Source organism: Pteropus vampyrus, unplaced genomic scaffold (genome assembly GCF_000151845.1).
Source record: "Pteropus vampyrus isolate Shadow unplaced genomic scaffold, Pvam_2.0 Scaffold113, whole genome shotgun sequence".
Lineage (NCBI taxonomy): Eukaryota > Metazoa > Chordata > Mammalia > Chiroptera > Pteropodidae > Pteropus > Pteropus vampyrus.
In genome coordinates, this window is record NW_011888894.1 from 2,613,124 (window position 1) to 2,638,305 (window position 25,182).

Genomic DNA, 25,182 nt, shown 5'->3' on the forward strand with positions numbered 1-25,182 from the left:
GCCTAAGTGATTTGCTCAAAGTCACACAGATAGGACAACTTAGAGCCAGATCTCCTGGCTTCAAGGTCTGTATTTTCTCACAGCATATTGAGGCCCATATAAACTAACATTTTGAGCACTCTGCATTTTGTAAATGATTTCATAGTCATTGATGCATTCGATGTTCATATCTGCCTCATGATGTTGGTATTATTTTCTCCATTTTACACATAAGGGACCCAAGGGTAAAAGAGGTTAAATGACATGCTCATTATCATACAGTTAGTAGATAGGGAGCTAGGACTCAAATATAATTTTCTTTGACTCCAAATCCTAGTGTCTTTAAGATTTCAGTCACCCTTAGGAGGAGTCCAGAGTGGAAGTTTTTAACATTTGGTTTTCTACAGAAGCCTGTTCACCTCTCTCACTCTTGGTTTTATCTTTCTTACACCTTTCTCAACATCTGTCCCATTTCTCTTCCCACCTCTCCCAAGTTAACCTCCCCAAACATGATAGCTTTTATATTATGCGTTTTTCCCCCAGTACAGGAGCATCCCTCTGGCAGGATACCAGTGAAAAATCTCAGAGTCCAGAGTGGACATACCTTGGAGATATGTCACAGGGATGGACACAGGGCCAGTTTTTTTGCTTTCTGATTTGTATTTCATGGAGGCTGTGCCAGATGTATTTTGGAAATATTCGTGAAGCTTGTTTATTTTGGCCTTAACATCAGCTATACTCCCTAAAATGCATTTTCAAAGGACAGTCACACTGATCTGAGTTGGTCGTTGCCAGCTGCCAGGACTGCTCTATATGAATGGAATTCACTACCTGAGCTTTGGCGCTATCACAAGAAGCAAGCAGACCACACAGCATTCCTCCCTGTATTAATTTGGATTAGATTTGCCTATGAGTTGCAGAAAGTCCAAAATGACAGTGGCTTATATAAGATAGATGACTATTTTTTTCTCTCAAGTAAACAGAGTCCAGGGCTGATAGAGCAATTCTATTCCACGAAGCCCTCAGGCACCCACGCTTCTTCAGGCTCACCACTCTACTGTTCCCACGGTTATGGCCATGACCTCATGGACCAATATGGCAGCATTCTTGCTCCAAGCAGCAGGCTCGAGATATGGCCAAAGTAGAAGAGAGACGAAGGGCATGCACCAGTTATTTCTTAAGGTTTCTAGAAACTGCCACGTAAGAATCTGCTTACATCCATGTAAGGCCAAAACTTAGACACATTGCCATACCTGATTACAGGAGAGACTGGGCAATGTGATTTTTACTCTGGGTGACGCTATGCCCAGCTAAATATTATATTATCATGGAAAAAAGCAAATATGTATATTAGAGAAAATGGAGTTTTTGTTACACTTCCCAAATCCATTATCTTGAATTATTTACTTACTCCTTCTAGTTGTCCTATTGGATCAGCTCATTTGCATACTTTTAATTGTAGAGAAACCATTTTGACAGCTAGTTCTAATCAAGTTTGAGTTCCCTTTACATCTGAAAACCACCTGCTCTAAACTCCTTTTTGCATCATCACCCAAGTGTATTCTGGGAAGTCCTAGAAAGTATTAGGTAAAAGGGTCCCAAAGTCAAATAAGTTTGAGAAACACTGCATTCTATACAGTGCCATCTTTGAGGTTCTCCATATGTACTCACACATGAAAAGTTCTGTTGGTAAGAAGTCTGCTAAATATTTGATCTGTATGTTGAACTTATTTACCCATGAAAGCGTTACTCATAACATCTAGTAACACATAACACCCTCTGGAAAATGCTGATTAAGCAGATCTAGAAAGTTTGGATGAGCGTAGAGGAGAAAGCTAATCCATCATGTGCTCTGTCTGCCCCTCCCGACAATTTAACAAGAATCTTTGTTTATTTTTTTCCTTTTCTAGACTGACAGATCCCATCCCCACCACAGAGACTTCCATTGCGCCCCGCCAGAGGCCTAAAGCTGGGCAGACTCAGCCGAACCCAGGAATTCTTCCCATCCAGCCAGCCCTGACACCTCGCAAGAGGGCCACGGTTCAGCCCCCACCTCAGCCTGCAGGTCAGTTACTAAGGTGGTTGGAAACTTGGTATACCTCTTTGTTATCCTGGACAATAGAGACGTCTTGGAAAGCCTGGTTTTGCTTCAGGGATGGAATGCAGAGGCACATAAAGAATAGTGGTTTTCTTTGAGAAACGAGAGGTGAGCTGCTCTCACCTCTGAGCTGAGGTGAGCTGCTCTCACCATTCAAATTATACAGCAAGAGGCCAGCAAAAGGGGAAGCCTGTCATTGAATCTGCAGGGACTCTCCAAGACTTCTGAAGCCTGTTGTCTCTATTTTGTCTAGTCTTGGACCTGATTTTATGGCTTGGTCCATTTATCCCATACCTACCTCTTTATTTCATAGACTTCTCTTTGCCTTTAAAGAAGTAAAAGTCACCTCTTTTCGACATACAGGAATTGTTTCTTTAATGGTGTCTCTTAAATTATCTGTCACTGTTTTGGTATTCCTTTTCTAATGAGGTGATTGAGTTCAGTTTCATAAAGAAGATTGATCTAAATTATTAAGTAACTGAATGAAGCCGTCACTTCTACCAGCAATACGCTTTTGGTGAATTCAGTGGCAATCTACCTATAGCCAGGCATCCAGACTGGGGTTTTGTAACCTCCATGTTACAAAACATCAAAGAATGCTTTTCTACAGCGTGCCAACAAGTGTAAAGATAGGGTTTATATACAGAAGCATCAAAGGCCAATTGAATTTATAGATATTCAGGATGCTGACTAAAGGAATAATTGACTAAATGGGATGGTGAATAAGGGAAGACTTTCTGAAGAAAGCAAGCATCGAATCTTATTTTGAAAAATATGAAGCACGGAGTTTAGCAAAAAGAAAAAGCTTTCTAGGTGCAAAGATAGTGAAGAGCACAAGGATCTTGAGATTATCTGTCCATTTATTGTCCCCTTTCTTGCTTTGGCAAGAAAGTAAGCCAGTTTTATCCAAGAGTTTTGAGCCCTTATATGTAGTTTATTCTCATTGCAGGATCCAGCAATCAGCCTGGCCTTTTAGCCAATGTTCCCCAACCAAAAACCCAGCCCCCACCCAGCCAACCTCTACCACAGTCTCAGCCCAAGCAGCCTCAGGCTCCACCCACCCCACAGCAGACACCTTCCACTCCAGCCCAGGGTCTGCCTACTCAGGCCCAGGCCACACCCCAGCACCAGCAGCAACTCTTCCTCAAGCAGCAACAACAGCAGCAGCAGCAGCAGCCACAGCCACAGCCACCGCCGCCACCACAGCAGTCAGCAGGCACATTTTACCAGCCGCAGCAGCAGGCCCAGGCTCAGCAGGTAAGGTGGTCAGTCTGACCCTTGCTTTGCATTTCTGAGTTGTCACTGAAAATGCCCATTAGGTACAGGAATTCACTTTGGGAAGACAGCCATTACTCATCATATCATTGCTTCTCCCAGATGTAGATACTATCAGGTGTTGTGTAGCGGAGCAGTCACTGGATCACTTATACCCCTTTCACCATTCTTCCAGGCCATGCGGAATTCTTCACCTGACTGAGGAACCTCAGGGAGGGAGCTAAGTTTTAAGGACTCTTTTTTTTCTTTTTTCTTTTTCTGACGTAACTACGATAGCATTATCATGCTGTAACAAATAATAATAATTTCTAACCAAATATGCAGTAAGGTTTAACTCTTTCTCATGTCTCTTAACTTAAGAGATTCACATATTGTATTTACTTTTGATATTTTTTCATGTTTTTTACTATGAACATATTCATTTTATAACAATGAATATATCTCTTATCTTTTAAATCCCCTTTTAACCATAGATGCCCTCTCCCACTTTTTTTCTCTTTTTGTCACTTATTGTTTTGAAGAACCTGGGTCACTTGTTCTGTAGAATTTTCCACATTCTGGACTTGGCTGATGGCATCCCTGTGGTGTTGTTTAATGTGTTCCTCCATCTCTTGTGTAAACTGGTAATTTCCTGAGGCTTGCTCAGTATTTGATTCAGTTTGATTGTTCTTTGTTTTTCCAGTTATATCACACCAGGGGCATATAACGTTTGGTTGTCCTCTCTTTTAATAATATTAAGCTCAGTCAGTGGGTTTGGTGTTGTCCATCCGATCCATTCATTTAATGTTCCCCAGCAGCCTTTTAGCCATTGCTGGTCATTTCCTAAGTCCATTAATTCATTAGGAATGGCAAAATGGTGATATTCTAACATTCCCTCTTCATTTAGGGGCTGGAGTTTTTCTGTGAAGAACTTTTTTCATCAGGTATTTGATTATCCTGAGGTACTGTTTGTACAGAAAAAAAAACCAGAAAAAATACATGATTCTTTCTCCATGTTTACCAGTTTTCAGAATGAGTTTGTTCTTAGTATCCAGAGGTGGGCCAAAAAAAAAAGTGAGGTTTTTGTTTTGTTTTAGTATCATTATGAACTCATGGATCTTAGCATATTTGATATGTTTCCATACATTGTAGTTTTTAAAACATTTGTTTATTTTGATGCTCATGTTGTCCCAACTTCGGCCAGTGGAAGTCTCTTCAAATTGACTCCTGCGTCCTTTGGCCGTGACTCCAGTAGTCTTTATGGTTTCTTTGTTTTTTGGTGTAACAAGCTGTTCCCAGCTTATGCTGCCCTTGACCTGGAATCAGCCATTTCTCTCAGGAGCTCTGTTTCCTCTTTATGGAAATGGTATTTAGAGACCATAGTCTTGGTGCTAGAGATACTCATTTGCTAATGGATTAGTTGTTTTTAGAACTTTTCAGTGGACAGTTAGGAAATATATTTTGTTTTGTTAATAAAATATATACCATGAATTCAAATTTATGTTTCTAATTCAGACATGTAATTACAAGATTTTTATGTAACTTCTTGGATTTTATCTTCATATTTTTCTCTTCTCGAAATCTTGATTCCTAGCAACATTAACATTCATCTATAGTTTCAAGATAATAAGAATAGGATTACTGAAAATAGTTTAAGATTGCTTTGCCCTTTTTACCTTTAGAATTTTTAACACACTATTTTCTGGTGAGTTTGGTTATTAATTCGACACACAGATTTCATTGCTTCATTTTGCTTTTGATTTTTAGTTGTTTTTTAAATTTTGCTTTAATTTTGTTTTTATGAGAATGAAACATTTATATACTTTCAAAGTTAAATTTGCATAAATTCTATCCCCTTCATCCCATTTATAGAGGTAGCTTTCATTCCTATTTCTAACTCGAGAGTGTTCCCTTTTAAGAATATATAGCATAGTTTATTCAATCAGCCCCCTGTTGATAGACATTTAGTTGTTTCCAGCATTTTGCAGTTATAAATAGGCAGCTATTTACTGACATCTGCTTCTTTACTAACCCTTTAACTTTGTCCCAGTAGGCAAACAATATCCTCTCAGTTAGCCCTATAACGAAGTAACAGAACTTGGGATGTTCAGAGACAGATCTTGACTTTTGTTCATCAGTAGGCCCTTGTTTGAGCTCTATCTGTGTGCCTAGCACATAGTCCTTAGCAGTGGAGAGTAGAAAGACATAAGAAGTTTCTCTATTTTTAGGAAGTTTACAAGAGAATATAACTTGAAACCATTCAATACCAACATAAAATAAAATATTAAGCGTAGTAGAGTATTCTGAATATTTTGAATGCTTAAAGATAATAAAGATAGAGCTATTGGGAAATTATTTTCAGAAAGAGATGACTTAATAGCTGGGTTATCATTTAGGTTATTCTTTTTGTTGTCATTGCTTCATCTTGTTCATGTAGGGAAGCATTTTAATCTTGGCTACTTCCAAATCCCTTTTTAAGAGGGATTACTTCTATGATGGGAGATCATTTATTAGCTTCTGCTACACGCTAGCATGTGGAGTCACAAGATGTGTAGTCAGATGGATACTCTCAGGAGAGGCATAGAAGCCTACCCGGAAGCCAGTCTGCAGTGCAGGAGGCAGCACAGTGCAGTGGATGGAGCCAGGCAGTGTAAGGTGCTGCTGTGTTTGTTCTGATGCCCGCAGGTTCCCCTCATGAGTTTCAGGCCAAGCTAAAAGACTCTACCTACCCTTGCCTTTGGTTTCAGCACCGGTCTTAGTTGAGACATTCAGAATATCATTCTGAGACAGGCTTCTGTTCGCCTCCTCATTCCTTGACACTTTCTCCTACTCAGTTTCAGGCAGTACACCCAGCAACCCAGCAACCAGCCATTGCCCAGTTCCCTGTGGTGTCCCAGGGAAGCTCTCAACAGCAGCTGATACAGAACTTCTACCAGCAGCAGCAGCAGCAGCAGCAGCAGCAGCAACAGCAGCAGCAGCAACAGCAGCAGCAGCAGCCCCAGCAGCAGCAGCAGCAGCAGCAGCAGCAACAGCAGCAGCAGCAACAGCAGCAGCAGCAACAGCAGCTGGCCACAACCCTGCATCAACAACAGCTGCTGACTCAGCAAGCCGCCTTGCAGCAGAAGCCCGCTGTGGCAGGAGTACAGCAGCCCCAGGCACAGCCGGCCACAGCCCCACAGCCACCCCCTGCCCAGGAGCCAGCGGTAAGGATCAGCCGGGGCTCAGAGCGCAAAAGCGGAAGAGGGGCATGCAGTGAGGACTTGGGAAAGAGGTAGTAACAGCTGGCGTGGTGGCCTCTGGACTAAGGCTAGGTTGCTTCCCCACCCTGTGGTTAAAATATTTGATCTTTTTTTGATATATCCAAGAATGGAATGAAGTATTCTATAGATGTTAGAGATTTTTTTTAAAAGAAGGATTCTAGGCTACTAATGAAGGTGAACAGTCTTATTTATCACTTTGAAATTAGGCTAGAAGAATAAGCTCTTTATTGTCTCTTGTGTTGAGCAGTCAGAGACCATAGTAGGATTAGAGTTATTTCCTTTCTCTTCTTCAAGGGGAAGTTTGACCACTGTGGCCTTTTCAGGCTCTGAAGGTTCATGTGAGCTCCCACCATTACCTTGAGTCCTGACAGTGTTGTGTTTATTCTTTGTCTTGGACAATAGTAATAACCACTTCAATTAAGTCTACCATACAGCACCCTTCAAGTGCCTACTTGCCGGGACCATTTGCCATGCATGGCCTAATCCCTCTGGACACCAGAGCACCTGAGTATTGTTTGAGCAATCTTGTCAGTTAAGAAATTAGGCATGTCCACTTTTAGATACTGGCTGAGTGTAGCCTCAGAATCCCAGCATCCTCTCCTGATTGACCTCTGCTGTTTCAGCATCCTCAGGCACATTGTGTTTTGGCCTTTAATAAGTGCCCTTAATTCTGTACTCATAGTTTTCTGAGTGATAGCGATAAATAATTTTATAGTGATAGAAAAGAGATTTTACATACCCAGCTAGTAGAGTATCACAGCTACCCTTATTCCCAGAGAAGTCCAACAACTAGATGAATGAAGGAAAAGTAAGAAACCATCATTCTGAGGATTGATTTCTAACAGAAGATTGTTGCCTGTCTTAAACTAGAAAACCTGCACCCTTTCAAAAGGAAGCAGTGCTGTAGATAGATTGCCTTCTTTAAGTCTAAGTGTGTGTTCGCTGTCTTTACACCTTCATTTCTGAAACAACTAAGTTTTCCTGCAGGTGTGTGGTAGACAGCTCCTCTCCATGTTTTTAACAAGAGATGAAGTTCCTCTTGTTAAGCGAAAAGGGTTTTTAAAAAATTATTGTGTGATGCAACTAGTTGAGATATTAATTATCTAGTCCAGTCTCCTTGTTTAATCTAACTGACGGCAGCTATCTGAGACAAGAACAGAGAGTCCCAATCTGTGTTTAGGGTTAACAACAAATGCTCATCCACAGGGATGAAATGACCAACTGCCACTGACTACACTTCTTATGAAGTTCTCTCTACTTGCCCTGGACAAAAGTATCTACTCTCTCGGGAATGATTTACGAACCTCCTCCATGTTCCTTGAATGAAACAATACTTTGAGCACTTTGTTCAAGGATAGTTGATTGAGGGAATGGCGAGGGAATGGGAGCAGAACACACTTATGCCAGGAGCTAGAGAGTTTTCCAGCTTTGACCAGCCCTTTCTTCGATGACCCTTGGCAGGACTTACCTAGGGAAGCGAGCGAGTGAATGTACAGTATACACCACAGCCATCTTACAGCAATAATCTGCAAAGGAAAATGGCCGTATGCCATAGATGTTTATGGCCATCCTATTAATAATAGCCAAAAGAATGGAAGCAATGTTAATCGTTCAAGAACCCAACTGCAGCTGTTAAAAAGTCTGTACTTGGTTATAAACTCTGTATGACATAATGAAAACACTCATGAGATAATGTTAAAAGAGATTTCGAATTATGGGAAAAGAGACTGATAAATATTAAGATACCAGAAAGGTAAGAACGTTTGTATTTGAGTGGTGGAATGGAAGTCTGGGGTGGCTTTTCCCCCTTTTGTCTGCATTCTTACATTCCCAATGTGATTGTACTCCTTTTATAATTATGTATTTTGTTTTTTAAACAAATCTTTAGCAAGACAAACATCTGAGTGTGCTTTCCTGAACTGTAGTCAAGAAACACGAATTCTACCCCCAATTGACCCCATGACCTTGGGCAAGCACTTAGTCTCAGGGCCTTGGTCTCATCTCCTTTAAAGAGAGAGACTTGGAATCCTTATTCTCTAAGGTCCCTTTCAACTCTCACATTCTTAGATTTTAAATTGAAATAAAACTATCTGCCGGACATGGTTGTCGTGAGAAGTAATAATCAGGTTGTAGCCAGTTTGTATTAGTAGATTGCTGTGATAGGGTAAGGTGTCCTTGTAATGGAAGCATCTGTTTCTTAGTGTGCCACACACAGATACCTCTTCTAGGTAAGAGGAAGGGAAGTATTCTCCAGGTAGTCTGGACTCTTCAGTTAAAGACTCAACAGTTAGGTACCCTTTTCAGAGTAATGACTGTCTTAAACTCCAAGAAATAAGCAAATCTAGTTCTGTCCTTAAAGCTTTTCTGGCCCCTGTAGGTTCTGGCTTTAGGCTGCTTCTTGCAACCCTTAACTCCTGAAGCCGTGTGGAGCTGGAGCTCTGGTCTTCACAGAGCACTCTGCTTCTCCCTCAGAGATGCAGTCAGCTGCTTTACCCTCTAAGCATAGTTTGATTGATACTAGAATCTTATATTGTATGACTCACCCTATTGGTGAAGTTCCTGTGTACTCACACATGCAAATAGCCTGTCTCAACAAAATAAAAGTCTGAGTTAGTATAAGGACAGAAAATCCCAGGCTGTCTGCATCCTGGCCCAAGTAGCTGGACACTGGTTTCCCTAATCTCTTGGAAGGCCTAGACTTGAAGACACAGAATGTGGGACCTGAGCTGCAGCATAGAGGGGCAGCTCAGACTAGAGATTGGTGGGAAGGGATAAATACCTGAGGCATTTAATATTTTAAGTCACTTTATCTCTGGATTGATAGGATTGAAGAAAAGTGTTAGATGACCTCTTAACTTTATTTGTTCACTTTCTTGACGTTCATTTTCTGTGACGTAGCACTTTGTAGACTGTGACTTATGCTTCAAGACTAACCATGTGGCCCTAAGGGTGTGGCCACAAGGGTGTTCCTATATGTTTGTTTTTCTGTGGTGACATTTGTCCTGCCTTTTGAAATTGGCCCACATCTCAAAGGTTTTTGTGTTATTAGCTTAATTATCAAGGGCTTTTATTTTACATTTTGTTTGTTTATTTTTCAATTACAGTTGACATTCAGTAATCACCAAAGGCTTTTAAATTTTTTCTTCCTTATTGAGTTCTCTGTCTGGTTCTTTAATGCCATTTCCAAACTGACAGTTGGAACAAGTTAGTTGCACTGCCCAATGCTGTCCATTTTCTCAGGAGTTGCCACAGAAATCTTATAGACTCATCCTATCAATGAAATAAAGAGTGTTAATGAAAAAAAACAAAAAAAGCACTACCATTTATTAATCACAGTGGAATTCTTATTCCCAACTGGTAGTCTGAGAGCTATGTCAGAAAGTCAGTTTTCTCTTAGCAGAAATCATTTAGCTCAAATGTGTTTTAGCTGGAGGTGTGTCTTCATTGTTTTCAGACAGTGGTTAAAGCCTACCATTTGGAGGCATTTTGAGCAAGTTCCTATGTGATCCCAGAAGCAGAAAGTTGTCCTTTAGGACATGTTCTAGATCTTTAGAGCTAGGAATAGCTTCTATAGTCTTATGTTCTGGGCTGCGTTGCTTATGGTTACCCTATATATTGTTGCTGATGAAGATTAAAATTTATGTATAAACACCAGATCAATACTATGTTGGTATCAGTCCCAAAGTTGTAGTTCAGACCCTCAAGGTCTAGTTTTTGTCTTTCTGGGTATTATTGATAAACTCAGCCATTTGAGCTCCATATTAGCTCTCATGTGGCATTTTTGGTTATGCTTATCTGTTTATTTGTTTTTCCTTTTTTTTTTTTTGTGGGAACATTTTTTTTTATCTCTTTTCCTAGCAGATTCAAGCCCCAGTAAGACAACAGCCAAAGGTTCAGACAACCCCACCTCCTGCCATCCAGGGACAGAAACTCGGATCTCTCACTCCTCCATCATCCCCCAAGACCCAACGTGCTGGGCACAGGCGGATTCTCAGTGACGTAACCCACAGTGCAGTCTTTGGGGTCCCTGCCAGCAAATCAACCCAGCTGCTCCAGGCAGCTGCAGCTGAGGCCAGTCTCAATAAGTCTAAGTATGTGATGTTTCCCCGTATCCTTCTTTCTTTGTGGGCAAGGTCTGCAGTGGTCTGTTACCGTGTGATTCTTTGCATATGTATGTAGATATGTGTAGATGTATATATATATAATGGTACACATCTGTGTTTAATAAGAAACTGAGTTTGCCTGTAGTGCACATCCTTATTTTCAGAAATAATTTCCTATTTTCCTCACAGTTTCCATTCTCTCATCCTTTCTGTGCTCTACGGAGTATTTTCTAAACTCCTGATCCAACCAAATCTCCATGTTGAAAATCTTTCACTGACTTCCCTTTGCCTGTGGGGTAATATCTGAACTCACTGGTTAACAAAGTCTTGTTGTACCACATTATTGGACTTACCATTTTCCATCTTCACAAGCATTTTGTTCATCCTATGTCCTCTCCCTTAACTGTGCAGTCCTCTTTGTCTACTGAGGAAATGTTAATTTATTCATCAAGATCCATGTCAGAGGTTACCATTTCTTTGATTCTTTCTCTGGTTGTGATATAGAATTTTGTCTGATCCTTTTTTTAGGCATGTATCACATTGCATTATCATTGTTTATGTGTCTATCTATATGAGTATGTCTAGCTGACCTAGCCTAGAGTTCCTCCAAGACAAGGATCACGTTTCAACCTTTGTAAATCCAGTGACTGGCTCTGTGCCTAATATAAAGTAGATTGCAATGAGTGTTTGTGGTGTAGATGCAATTTCAGGCCTTCGGCTTTTTTGGAAACATGCACTCTAAAATTAAAAATCTCTAAGTCATTAGCTAAAGGCAAAAGGCATCAAGAGAGACTTTATAATAAAATTAGGTAATGATACCTAGAAGCACAAGGTAGTGGTTAACTGTCTCTTTTTCTCTTGAACTGTGGTAGTGACCATTGCCGGTGGCTCTTAGTTCTGTGCATGCCAGATCCTGACAGATGCAGGGCAGCCTGAATATGCATCAGTCCCAGCCTCTTCAGGGTCAGTTATTGTGGATGTTGTGGTGGACACCACAGGATACACAAGCCTTAAAAACAAGTTGCTTTGGGATCCTGAATTGAAGAGTTGCAGATGAGACCAGAAATCTAAGCAAGGGAGTAGTGGGAGATAGTGAATTATAACATTCATTTTCCACAGTGGAAAGGCTATCTGTGGAAACTGTCTAGTTGCTGTGGAATGTCCTTTTAGAAAATAACCGTGGAAAATTATGGTTTGACACGGAAAAAAAATTGTTCTTGAAACAAAGAGAAAATAGGCTGACCCCTTTCAACTTTTATATGTCTTTTTATTTCATGGGGATGGGAACCTACCTAGGTCTGCAACCACCACTCCATCAGGCTCTCCGCGGACCTCCCAGCAGAATGTTTATAATCCTTCGGAAGGTTCTACATGGAATCCCTTTGATGATGACAATTTCTCCAAACTCACAGCTGAAGAACTGCTAAACAAGGACTTTGCCAAGCTGGGAGAAGGTGAGTAATTGATGTCTTTTTGTGATTCTTGAACCTTAACTTTAGAGGGGCACGCATATGAAAATGTGGGCTTGGGTCTGTCTTTCTCTCAAAGGCTTGATTTTGAAGTATGAATGCAAATTGATTTTTATTTTTACCAAGTCTTTTCATCCTCAAGAAGTCCTAATCTGTTGTGGATGTGGGCAAGGAGAATGAGAAACTTAGGAAAGATTGGGTAACATAGATCAGGATGGCAGATCAGGATGGTCACTTCTTGGAGGGGTATGATGGTTCCCTTATCCTATGTGGGCTTATTGTCTCAGAAATTTGTAACTGCTTACCCATGAGAGTGGGTACTCATGTGGGCACTGAACCTTTGACTATCAGAATTCTGTATTACTGTTAACTGACCATAGAGAAGAGATCAAATAAACATAAAGTGTCATTTCTGCGCTCAAACCCACAGTCTGATTTGGAAGGCAGGACACACACACACACACTTTGGAAAACAACAGCATACATCCTGGGAAATTTTACAATATGATACAATTCGAAAAGAATATCTCAGTGTAGACAAGAGCACAGGGTAAAGGAATGATCCGAACCAAGTGAATTATATGAACTTTGACCACACATTTTAGCTTTAACTATGACTTTATAGATACCTTTTTAAAATTCATATTGTTTTCTTGCCTTTTTAAACAGAAGTTAAATAGGGTTTAACTTTCTTTGACAACTCATTGTAAAATTATTTCATTGTTATATGTGCCATAAATCTAATCTACAAAAGAAATACCTTTAAGATTGTTGAAAACTAGTATTTTTACACTCGATTAAGTGACTTTCCCAAGTTTTTAAAATTCTTGTGTCTATTTTTAATAATTTCCTGCCTCTCTTCTTATTCAGCTGTTGGCTTTCACATTAAACTGTTGTCATTGTGCCTGTGCCTCACAGCCTCTCACGGCTGCCATCTCCACCAGTCCCTCTCCTCCTTTCTAAAGTGCTTCCAACATGGAAAGCAAATCATCAAACTCATTAGAATTATATAAAAAGAAATAGATTGAATGAGGGCAGAGACATTCTACTTTGAGTAATGTGCTTCAGCTTTAAGGCTTTAGCTCTAGCTGTCTCTTTGCTGTTATTTATTTATTAAAATATAATGTAAAAATTACCATCTTAACCATTTTTAAGTGTAAGGTTCAGTAGTATTAATTGCATTCACATTGTTATGTAGCCAATCTCAGAACTCTTTTCCTCTTGCAAAACTGATTCTTCCATTTCTCAGCCGTTCTCTTGGTGATTGCAGTGACTAGACCAGGACTTCTGAATGGCCAAGGTGCTGCCATAATGCAGTAAAAAAGGAGTCAGATCTAGAAAGCAGTTCAGAAAGTGCCCTGGGGATACATCATGGGATTCTGCTGGAATGAACTGAATGGTATTTGTCCCTCCAGGCAAACATCCTGAGAAGCTTGGAGGCTCAGCTGAGAGTTTAATCCCAAGCTTTCAGCCAACCCAAGGTGATGCTTTTGCCACTTCCTCCTTTTCTGCTGGAACTGGTTAGTATCTGACATCAGACATCTGAAACACAAACTCACTATTGTCACCTTCACACTGTTTTCTACTCCACAGATAACTCTAGCATGCCAGTGAGCCATAAAGGAAAGTATAAGTTTCTTGATGGTAACTTATATTTTCCTTTATTCAGAAGATTTCCAATAAAAAAAGATAGAGGTAAAGAAAGATCTAGAATTACTTTCAGTTGAAATGACAGGATGATCTGGCAGTAATATACAGGATTTGTTCTCTCTAGTCCCCAGACATTTTTTAAGCAAGTATTTCTAAATCTGGGGAACATCACTCTGTTAATCTCTTGTAATTGCTTAGGTTCTTTGGAATGACTTGAAAAATTCTAAGAATTAGATGTTCTGTCCTATATCTGAGACTCTGCTAAGCTGTGTTTTTGCGTATGTGTGTTTGCTTCTAGGGAGAGGGGGTTTCTTTTTAAGTGAGACATTTTTTAAGGTCTTAAATATCTTTGTGAATCTAATGAAACTTATAGATCTCTTCCCTCACAAAAATACATGTAACTGTAATTTTATGCACAGTGTTAGACTTCAGCTTAAGATTCTAGAGTACATCTTTATCATCATATTTTAAAACCTATTTTTTTCACTTAATAAATCTGGTATGATTCCCCCACATCATTAAAGAAACTCCTAAAATATAACTTTAAAAACGCCTGCATTAAAAAAAAAAATCTACATTAAATTCCTTTATATGGAAATATCCTAACATATTTAACCAAGTGCCTTTTTTTAAAACATTAATTCAATGTCAGTGTTTTACCATTGAAATTTCTCCGCAATGGATGTGAGAAATTGTGAATATATTCTTTGTAGGATATATATTTTGTAGAATATATATTTTAAATGTATTCTTTGTAGGATATGGAATTAGATATACTTCTAAAATTGATTTTTTATATTGATTTTATATTGATTAATTTCTGCTTTTAACCTTATATATTCTTCTTGCTTTCTTTAGGTGTGTTAGTAGTTTTTCTAACCTCATAAATTTCTAATTAGAACTTGGCTGTCATTCCACAGTATTTAATATATAATGCTTTTTTATTCTTGTTTTATTGATGTTTTTAAGTTGCAGTTTTGATTTCTTCTTTACCCAAGAGTTACTTTGGATATATTTTAATTGAATTATGATTATATTGCCTATGCAGTTTTTGCTTTGGGGTATTATGAAGGGATTTTCTGTTGTCCAGTTTTTTACTCATTTTATAAATGTTCCATATCAATAAATATTAATCTACAACATGACTCTTAATAGACTAGTAACATTGTATTTAACATCTCCTTTATTGAATATTTAGGTGGTTAATTTTTCACCATATAGTCTTGTAGTAAAGTTTTATTTATATCCTTTACAGTTTAAGATAACTTCTAGGAGATTATTTACTAAATCAAAAGATATTTGTATTTTAAGGCTTTTGATGCCTATTTTCAAATTGCCCTCCAAGAATGCTATTCAAATTTTATTTTGATCAATAATGAATGATAGTAATTTTCCTTCTATTTCTCCATCCAGCCCAGGTCAGAGGTTGTAGACAGGAGACATTGTTTATTGGCCATTTTTGTTTTGGGGGGATTTGTATTGTTTGTGTCCTTTGCCTTTTTTTCTTTTTTTCTGTTTTGTGTTCATTTTGTTCTTATTAATTTGTATGAGCTCTTCACATGTCATACATTATAAACATTTTTCCCAGTTTGTCATTTGTCCTTCATGAGTATTAATTATCTCCTCTGACCCTCTCAACAGCCCTTTCAGGTTGGTACATCATCTGCACATAAGTTACAGTTGAGGTAACGGAACACAGACTAGTCTCTTTTCCAGAATCACATAGCTAGTCAAGTGGCAGAGCTGGGACACCAACCCTCTGGCTCCAGAAATTCCTCTCTCAGGATTTCTGCCACATAATGAGGCAAAATTCGTAATATTTTCTTAGAAAATCATCTGTAGTTTACATTTTTTTAAATAAAATAGAACAATACATTTAAATCTTTTTAAGTATTTTCTTTGTGTATATCAATTTTAATTGTATGTATTTGTGTTTCTCTTTTTCTTGTTAACTCTAGCTAGAGATTTGCTGTTTTATAATCTTTCAAAGACAACTCTTAGATTTATAAAATCTGTTTTTATGTGTTGTAATTTTTTAACTTTTCCTTTTATCTTTTTGATTACATTTCCCTGTTTTTCTTAGTTTTGCTTTGTTGATAGCAAGAGAAACACAGTAATATTTTTAAGAATTCTTTACAAAAAATAATGAAAGCATTTAGAATTTTTCTCCCAATACAACAGTGGTTGTGAAGCAGCATGAGAGTGGGGAAGGAGGCTAATTATAATATCCAGAAAGACTTTTCCACAGATATTCCAGTATTCTCTTTTCTTCTCCCTCCAACTGCCTACCCCACCCCAATCTTTGAGGATTATTGTTTTTTGAGAGTGCTTTCTAATAGGTATCTGTTTCCCTCATAAGAAAAAAAACTGAAGTTTTAACCATACTATAAGTCTTCATATGATGTTCTTACTGTTATTATTTTGGAATAGGCATTGGAGTTATTTGGGAGCTACACTTTTTAATATTGCATTGAATTTTTTGTGTGTTATTTTTCATTTTCAGCTTTGTTGTCTGGTCCATATAATTTTTAAATTTATTGATATTTTGGTCTGGTTTAAAGTGCTTAGCATTTGAAATGCCACACAGTTGACTAAATGTACCAAATGTGTGAAGCACTGACCATTGTCCTTGAGGGGGAACATCACAATGATTACCAGCTGTGGTACTGAGTGGGATACAGTCTCCCCGGAAAGGGGATCAGAGAATAAGCTATGGATGAGTCTTTTTTGCTTTTGAATCCAGCGTTTAGTACAGTTTGGCTCAGCACAGATTTGCTGAATGAATGAAAAGAGTTGCTTTTTGCCAAAGAAGAGGAGTTTGGATTCACCAGTGTTACTGACCGAGGTCTCCAATCATTTTCCATTCACTCCCAGTTTGAATGCCCAATTCTTTCACACATGGTTGTGTTTTGTTGTATGTTTATCTGTATGAACTCTTTTTTTTAAGAGTTGTTTTTTGTTTTGCTTTTGCCTTTTCTTCCCCTTTATGCTTACTTTGAGGGTTTTAATGGCAGTCCTTTTTTTTTTTTTTTAACCGGACCTTGATTAGCAGCTGTAAAAACGCATATTTTAATAAAGTTATGACAGTAATGATAGCGAACATATATTGAGTACATGCTATATGCTAAGTCTACTAGATAAGTGCTTTTTGCACATTTTCTTAGGTGATCCTCACAACAGCCCACGGATGTTAAGTAGCCTGTCCAAAGCCACAGCTGGATAATGACAGAATAGAGATTTGTATCTGGGCAGCCCAGCTCAGAAGCTATAGTCATAACCACATCTCAAGAATCTCGTAAATCAGTGACACTAAGCTTTTACAAACATTATTAAGAACATTTGATATTTTCCTTTCTTTCTTGTTTTTGGTGCGAATGTTTTTGGGTTTGGTTGGGGTTTTTTTTTTTTTTTTTGGTGACAGCTTCATGTTTTACAGATGAAAGAAAATTATATCTAAATCCCAGAAATTAATGTGTTCTCATTTGTACAAAGTACAGGATAGCACCATTTTCTACAAGTTTTCTAATCAAGGTCAGACTGTTCACTGATTTAAAACTTCTGATGGACCAAGGAAGGAAATAATCAGGAAATCTGGTAATAAGTCAGAGAGGATGGCTCAAGAGTTATTTTAAACATTTTTTTGGTGAAAGCTGCAAAAATGTTGATGAACTATGTCCATACATTGGAGACAGACATTTAAAACTTGACCTTGTTCCTCTTTATTTAAAATATTTTTTATTATATGCATTCATTTGTGAAATTTTAGGAAAATGACTAAAAGCTCAAAGAAGTAAAAGAACTCATGACTCTACCCCAAGAGGCGAGCATTGCTGACATTTTACAGTGTCTATGCCCATAATTTTATTTCTGCATATATACTTTTTTCAAAAATTAATTATACTATATATTCACTTTCATAATTTGTTCTTTTTCCTTTAATATATTTCATTGTGTCTCATTTAAAATATTTCAGAAATTTAGGAGCAGTGATTTTACATTTCTCTTCCTTCATCTGCCTTTAAAGAAGCTTAGTTAAAACCCCACTTTAATAACTTTCTCTAAATGACAAAATTATTGAGCTTAAGATCAGATTAGTGGATTCCAAGAGATAGGGACAGGAGTAAAGAGTGTGTATGACTCTAAAGGAGTATATAGAGGGAGTTCTTCTTTTTGATGGAACAGTTCTGTATCATTGTTGTAGTGATGCTTAAGCTAATCTATACATAGGATCCAACTGCAAGGAACTGTAATTACACACACTCAAATGAGTGCATGTGAAAACTGAATAAAGTCTAATTCACAGTATTATACCACTGTCAGTGCTACTGTACTACAGGTGTAGAAGATCATACCATGGAGGGAAGCTGAATGGTTCACAGGATTCTATATATAGCAACTTCCTATGATTCCATAATTATTTGAAAATAAAAAACTTTTTAAAAATCTACTTTATATAGAAGACAAAATGAGATTTTAATTAATGAACAAACTGAATATTAAAACGCAGTGTAAAGAATTGTTAAAGTAGAAACTAGGAAATCTGGGTTCTGATCCTGGCTCTGCTGGTGGACCTCTGGCTCATCTCTTCTGGGCTTTATTTTCTTTTCTGGAAAATAAGAAAATTGTGCTAGAAAATCCTAAGATCTCTTTAAGTTCTGATATCCCTTAGGATGTATAAATTCGTGTGACTCTTTAAGTTTGCCAAATATAGAATGAATGCCAATAGCATGTAAGAAGTAGTCCAGAGGTTAGGGCTTGTCTGACTTTGCAGTAGGCAAGAAGTCTCTTCCCTGTCGGTGTGCCTAGCACTATATTAGACGTTTGGCGATACAGTGACAGCAAGAGGGTAATCGGTACGTAGGAAGTACCTATAAATATGTGCTACCTTACAAAATAGATAGTGTTTGTTTACATGCCAAAATGTGTGCTATGGACAGTAATTGCTATAGGAATTCTGAAAGAGGTCACCTTGGGCTTTCATATAAGGAAAATGTGGAATTTCAGATGTGTGAATGTCCTAGTCTTATCATTAATTGTATCTTAGAGTATGTTGCAAGGACCAGATTTTATGTCTCATATATACTTTGCCATTACACTAGATTATATGCACTCATCTCTCTATTCTACCTCTAAATTTATGCTTACTCTTTAATTTGAGGTGTTGGGTTAATAGATGGTAAATTCATCTAGATTTACTTGATATTTTCTCCTTTTCTTTTTTTTCTCTCTCTCTCTCTTTAACCCTTCCTTCCGCTCCAAACAACTCCAGCTGAAAAAAGGAAGGGTGGGCAGACTGTGGATTCTAACCTCCCACTTTTAAGTGTATCTGATCCTTTCATTCCTCTTCAAGTACCCGATGCACCAGGTAGGTAAATAGAAGTGTTCTGAGGTTAAGCAACTTGATTCTGCTGTCCCAGGGTCTCTTGAGAATTGTTTTAAACACTCCTTGAAAACAATCTGATTAGTTCAATATGAGTGTAACAATATGGGATGGGGACCTATAAGCATGTGGTAGAACAAAATGCTAATAGTGGTTATGGTATGATGATGAGATAAGGGGTGACTTCCTGTCCAGTTCCTATTTTCCTATAATACGCTTTTACTTTATAGTATAAAAATACATAGTAAAAGTTGATAGGTAATGCGAATCAGGAGACCTGTGTTCCTTTCCTGGCTCTTCCACTACCTAAAAACCTTTAGGTCTACCATATCTTGGTTTTTAAGTAAACAGTCTACAAAAGTAAGAAATGGTTAGTGTGTTCTGATTGAAACATAATTGGATGCTTTTCATTTGGATGCTTTTGAAACATAATTGGATGCTTTTCATTTGGAGTTCATGCATGTCAAAGAGTTCTCTTCCTGCCCCACTATGGATGAGTCTTTTTTGCTTTTGAATCCAGCGTTTAGTACAGTTTGGCTCAGCACAGATTTGCTGAGTGAATGAAAAGAGTTGCTTTTTGCCAAAGAAGAGGAGTTTGGATTCACCAGTGTTACTGACCGAGGTCTCCAATCATTTTCCATTCACTCTCAGTTTGAATGCCCAATTCTTTCACACATGGTTGTGTTTTGTTGTATGTTTATCTGTATGAACTCTTTTTTTTTAAGAGTTGTTTTTTGTTTTGCTTTTGCCTTTTCTTCCCCTTTATGCTTACTTTGAGGGTTTTAATGGCAGTCCTTTTTTTTTTTTTAACCGGACCTTGATTAGCAGCTGTAAAAATGCATATTTTAATAAAGTTATGACAGTAATGATAGCGAACATATATTGAGTACATGCTATATGCTAAGTCTACTAGATAAGTGCTTTTTGCACATTTTCTTAGGTGATCCTCACAACAGCCCACGGATGTTAAGTAGCCTGTCCAAAGCCACAGCTGGATAATGACAGAATAGAGATTTGTATCTGGGCAGCCCAGCTCAGAAGCTATAGTCATAACCACATCTCAAGAATCTCGTAAATCAGTGACACTAAGCTTTTACAAACATTATTAAGAACATTTGATATTTTCCTTTCTTTCTTGTTTTTGGTGCGAATGTTTTTGGGTTTGGTTGGGGTTTTTTTTTTTTTTTTGGTGACAGCTTCATGTTTTACAGATGAAAGAAAATTATATCTAAATCCCGGAAATTAATGTGTTCTCATTTGTACAAAGTACAGGATAGCACCATTTTCTACAAGTTTTCTAATCAAGGTCAGACTGTTCACTGATTTAAAACTTCTGATGGACCAAGGGAGGAAATAATCAGGAAATCTGGTAATAAGTCAGAGAGGATGGCTCAAGAGTTATTTTAAACATTTTTTTGGTGAAAGCTGCAAAAATGTTGATGAACTATGTCCATACATTGGAGACAGACATTTAAAACTTGACCTTGTGCCTCTTTATTTAAAATATTTTTTATTATATGCATTCATTTGTGAAATTTTAGGAAAATGACTAAAAGCTCAAAGAAGTAAAAGAACTCATGACTCTACCCCAAGAGGCGAGCATTGCTGACATTTTACAGTGTCTATGCCCATAATTTTATTTCTGCATATATACTTTTTTCAAAAATTAATTATACTATATATTCACTTTCATAATTTGTTCTTTTTCCTTTAATATATTTCATTGTGTCTCATTTAAAATATTTCAGAAATTTAGGAGCAGTGATTTTACATTTCTCTTCCTTCATCTGCCTTTAAAGAAGCTTAGTTAAAACCCCACTTTAATAACTTTCTCTAAATGACAAAATTATTGAGCTTAAGATCAGATTAGTGGATTCCAAGAGATAGGGACAGGAGTAAAGAGTGTGTATGACTCTAAAGGAGTATATAGAGGGAGTTCTTCTTTTTGATGGAACAGTTCTGTATCATTGTTGTAGTGATGCTTAAGCTAATCTATACATAGGATCCAACTGCAAGGAACTGTAATTACACACACTCAAATGAGTGCATGTGAAAACTGAATAAAGTCTAATTCACAGTATTATACCACTGTCAGTGCTACTGTACTACAGGTGTAGAAGATCATACCATGGAGGGAAGCTGAATGGTTCACAGGATTCTATATATAGCAACTTCCTATGATTCCATAATTATTTGAAAATAAAAAACTTTTTAAAAATCTACTTTATATAGAAGACAAAATGAGATTTTAATTAATGAACAAACTGAATATTAAAACGCAGTGTAAAGAATTGTTAAAGTAGAAACTAGGAAATCTGGGTTCTGATCCTGGCTCTGCTGGTGGACCTCTGGCTCATCTCTTCTGGGCTTTATTTTCTTTTCTGGAAAATAAGAAAATTGTGCTAGAAAATCCTAAGATCTCTTTAAGTTCTGATATCCCTTAGGATGTATAAATTCGTGTGACTCTTTAAGTTTGCCAAATATAGAATGAATGCCAATAGCATGTAAGAAGTAGTCCAGAGGTTAGGGCTTGTCTGACTTTGCAGTAGGCAAGAAGTTTCTTCCCTGTCGGTGTGCCTAGCACTATATTAGACGTTTGGCGATACAGTGACAGCAAGAGGGTAATCGGTACATAGGAAGTACCTATAAATATGTGCTACCTTACAAAATAGATAGTGTTTGTTTACATGCCAAAATGTGTGCTATGGACAGTAATTGCTATAGGAATTCTGAAAGAGGTCACCGTGGGCTTTCATATAAGGAAAATGTGGAATTTCAGATGTGTGAATGTCCTAGTCTTATCATTAATTGTATCTTAGAGTATGTTGCAAGGACCAGATTTTATGTCTCATATATACTTTGCCATTACACTAGATTATATCCACTCATCTCTCTATTCTACCTCTAAATTTATGCTTACTCTTTAATTTGAGGTGTTGGGTTAATAGATGGTAAATTCATCTAGATTTACTTGATATTTTCTCCTTTTCTTTTTTCTCTCTCTCTCTCTCTTTAACCCTTCCTTCCGCTCCAAACAACTCCAGCTGAAAAAAGGAAGGGTGGGCAGACTGTGGATTCTAACCTCCCACTTTTAAGTGTATCTGATCCTTTCATTCCTCTTCAAGTACCCGATGCACCAGGTAGGTAAATAGAAGTGTTCTGAGGTTAAGCAACTTGATTCTGCTGTCCCAGGGTCTCTTGAGAATTGTTTTAAACACTCCTTGAAAACAATCTGATTAGTTCAATATGAGTGTAACAATATGGGATGGGGACCTATAAGCATGTGGTAGAACAAAATGCTAATAGTGGTTATGGTATGATGATGAGATAAGGGGTGACTTCCTGTCCAGTTCCTATTTTCCTATAATACGCTTTTACTTTATAGTATAAAAATACATAGTAAAAGTTGATAGGTAATGCGAATCAGGAGACCTGTGTTCCTTTCCTGGCTCTTCCACTACCTAAAAACCTTTAGGTCTACCATATCTTGGTTTTTAAGTAAACAGTCTACAAAAGTAAGAAATGGTTAGTGTGTTCTGATTGAAACATAATTGGATGCTTTTCATTTGGATGCTTTTGAAACATAATTGGATGCTTTTCATTTGGAGTTCATGCATGTCAAAGAGTTCTCTTCCTGCCCCACTCCCCATCCTTTTGGGGAAAGGAGGAGCATGATGTGAGGAACAGAAGCTGCCCCTTCTCATCTTTATCATTCTCTTTCAAACAGCAAATAAATCCAGCTCCTTAGAAGCATCTGGTGGTAATTTTGCTTTTGATAGTCTTCCTTTTTTTCCCCATTTGTGGTCTTAAACTGATAGGATCCGCTGGGTTTTTCTTCTTTCCTAAAATGTTAAAGCTATTTGATTGATTGTGATTATGATATTCATACCCTCTCCCTATGAAGATAGACTGTAGCTACAGTACCAAGACAGTTTTTATTTCTTTAGGAAATTTGTTGACCCTTATAAAGAAGCAAAAACTTGCTTTGATCAGGTAGTATTATGTAACATTACAGCTTGCTGGACCTGAACGTAGGTCAAAAAATACCCCAAATCACTGAGGACCGATTCAGTCTAGGGTAGTTAAAAGGGAGGAAAGGCATCAAATCTCCATTGCATCCAGGTATGCCTGGCAGTACCTAGACAGGCCAGTTTCAAGTAGAAGGCTGGAAAAGGTCTGGGCTGCAAACTCAAGCTGGAGTTCACTGGCCTCTTTTTCCTCCCTGTTGTGACAGTCATAGAATTAGGCAAGGAAAAGGGATTATCGAGGCATTCTTCCTCTGACACCTTTGCCATTCTTACTTTGACACGCAGGTTTTTGTACTATTACCTAGATAGCCCATCAGGTGGGGAAGCTGGAAGGGGTGGCCTCTTGGCACAGGCCAGAGCATGGAGGCAAGTAGCTGTCCTCTGCATCTGTCACAGGAGCCCTCTGGATCAGGGGTGAGGACCTAGGCACATGTGCCAGATGGCTCAGGATATCAACTCCTAATTGTAGAGATAAGTTTTGAAGGGTTGTGAAAATGAGCCTGGGGGCCACTAGAGCCATCTGGCTACCATCCTGTCTTCCTTATTCTCATCATTCCTATCTCCCATTCATATTTCTCATATTTCTCTCATTCTTATTCCTATTAAAGTGTCTCTGGTGTGCACTTTAATACCAATTAAGTCATAAGCCCCCTCTTGGGTTTTAATGGAAAATATATTAAAATGGAACGTTCCGATAGAGAATTCCAGGAGTGTCTTATTGCTTTCTGATCTGTCAGACCAGACTCATCTTTTAAAAACATAAATCGGAACATAAATGTCATTGCTTTTTGCTCCAGTTAATTCCCATATCACCGAGCATAAAATCTAGACTACTTATCATGACCTACAGGCCCTAACTAATCTAGCCCTTGGCTACTCCCCTAACCTGAGCTCATAGCATTCTTCCTCTCAGTCTTCCTTCTAACTGGCTAAGCTTATTCCTACCTCAGGACCTTTGCACTTGCTGTACTCTGCCTGGAAGGTTCTTACTCCAAATCTTGACAATTAGGTCTCACCTTAAGTGCCGTCTTCTCAGAAAAGCCCAATATGGTCTCACAGGTACTCTCAGTCACACCCTCTGGCTCTTTTCTTCATAGCTTTTATCATGACCTGTCTGTTTTTATTTGTTCCTTGTCTGACTCTTCACCAGAATAGAATGTCTTTGTCCCAAGGGAGAGACCTTGCTGTCTTCTTCACCACTGTATTGCCAGTGCTGAGAATACTGCCGAGGGAGAGTCAGCATTCAATGAATATATGCAGATTGGGTGAAAGAATGAAGTAAAACCTGAGGCTGAAAGGCTTTTAGAGTTTCCATTACCGCCCATTTCTGTCCCAACTCCCGAACACCAGACTGCTGGCTTTATAGCCTTCCATCTGTGCCTCTGCCAAGCCCCAGCCAGGCCTCCCACTTCAAAGGTATATAAATGAAGGCATAGCCCACAGTGTCAGGAAGCTGCCAAACTCTGGGATGATTATTGTAGCTAGGCTCAGCAGATCCTTCAACTCCAGCCTTTCATTGTACCCTCCAGAATCTGGGCTAAGTATATGGCATGTTAACCACTGTATCTTTATTTTCTTTATTTTAATGTTCATCTTATAGCTCCATTCAGTTATATAGTTTCTTTATCCAAGGCCCCTATATCCTTCCTTAGTGTCTTGAAATGCCCGAGTGAGGGAAGAACTGAGAGTTTAGGGTCTCTGGTACTTCAGAAAACTGCAAATTTGTCTCCTCTACCTCCTGCCCGCTCATAGCAACCAGTTTGTCACTACTTCCAGGCCACTATCGGCGCCAGTCAGATTTTTTGGTTGGTTAGTGTGTTTTCCATACATGCTTACTTTCCACACTCAGCCTTCCCAATGATAAGAATCATGAAATCTTAGCCTCCTGACACATATGTACCTTTAATGACTTAGCATTTTATTTTATGCTTTGATCCTACAAATAACACTGAGTACTGGGT

The 25,182-nt window shown here is 38.2% G+C and overlaps 2 protein-coding genes across 4 annotated transcripts in view; both read left to right on the forward strand.

Annotated features, from left to right (window-relative positions):
• Positions 1-25,182, forward strand: part of AAK1 (AP2 associated kinase 1) — a 150,869-nt gene that overhangs the window by 108,333 nt on the left and 17,354 nt on the right. Inside the window, exons 11-18 of one of the 3 annotated variants that reach the window (XM_023533832.1) lie at positions 1,890-2,044; positions 3,027-3,334; positions 6,166-6,270; positions 6,331-6,534; positions 10,450-10,682; positions 11,973-12,148; positions 13,579-13,683; positions 19,083-19,178. In XM_023533832.1, the coding sequence (XP_023389600.1) occupies positions 1,890-2,044; positions 3,027-3,334; positions 6,166-6,270; positions 6,331-6,534; positions 10,450-10,682; positions 11,973-12,148; positions 13,579-13,683; positions 19,083-19,178 (1,382 nt within the window). The remainder of the gene's footprint in view (positions 1-1,889; positions 2,045-3,026; positions 3,335-6,165; positions 6,271-6,330; positions 6,535-10,449; positions 10,683-11,972; positions 12,149-13,578; positions 13,684-19,082; positions 19,179-25,182) is intronic. The other 2 variants (XM_023533833.1, XM_023533834.1) reach the window with 2 other exon arrangements.
• LOC111743409 (uncharacterized protein FLJ45252-like) overlaps positions 22,210-25,182 on the forward strand; it is a 31,838-nt gene continuing 28,865 nt past the window's right edge. Inside the window, exon 1 of the mRNA XM_023533835.1 lies at positions 22,210-22,333. The gene's annotated coding sequence lies outside the window, so the exon portion shown is untranslated. The remainder of the gene's footprint in view (positions 22,334-25,182) is intronic.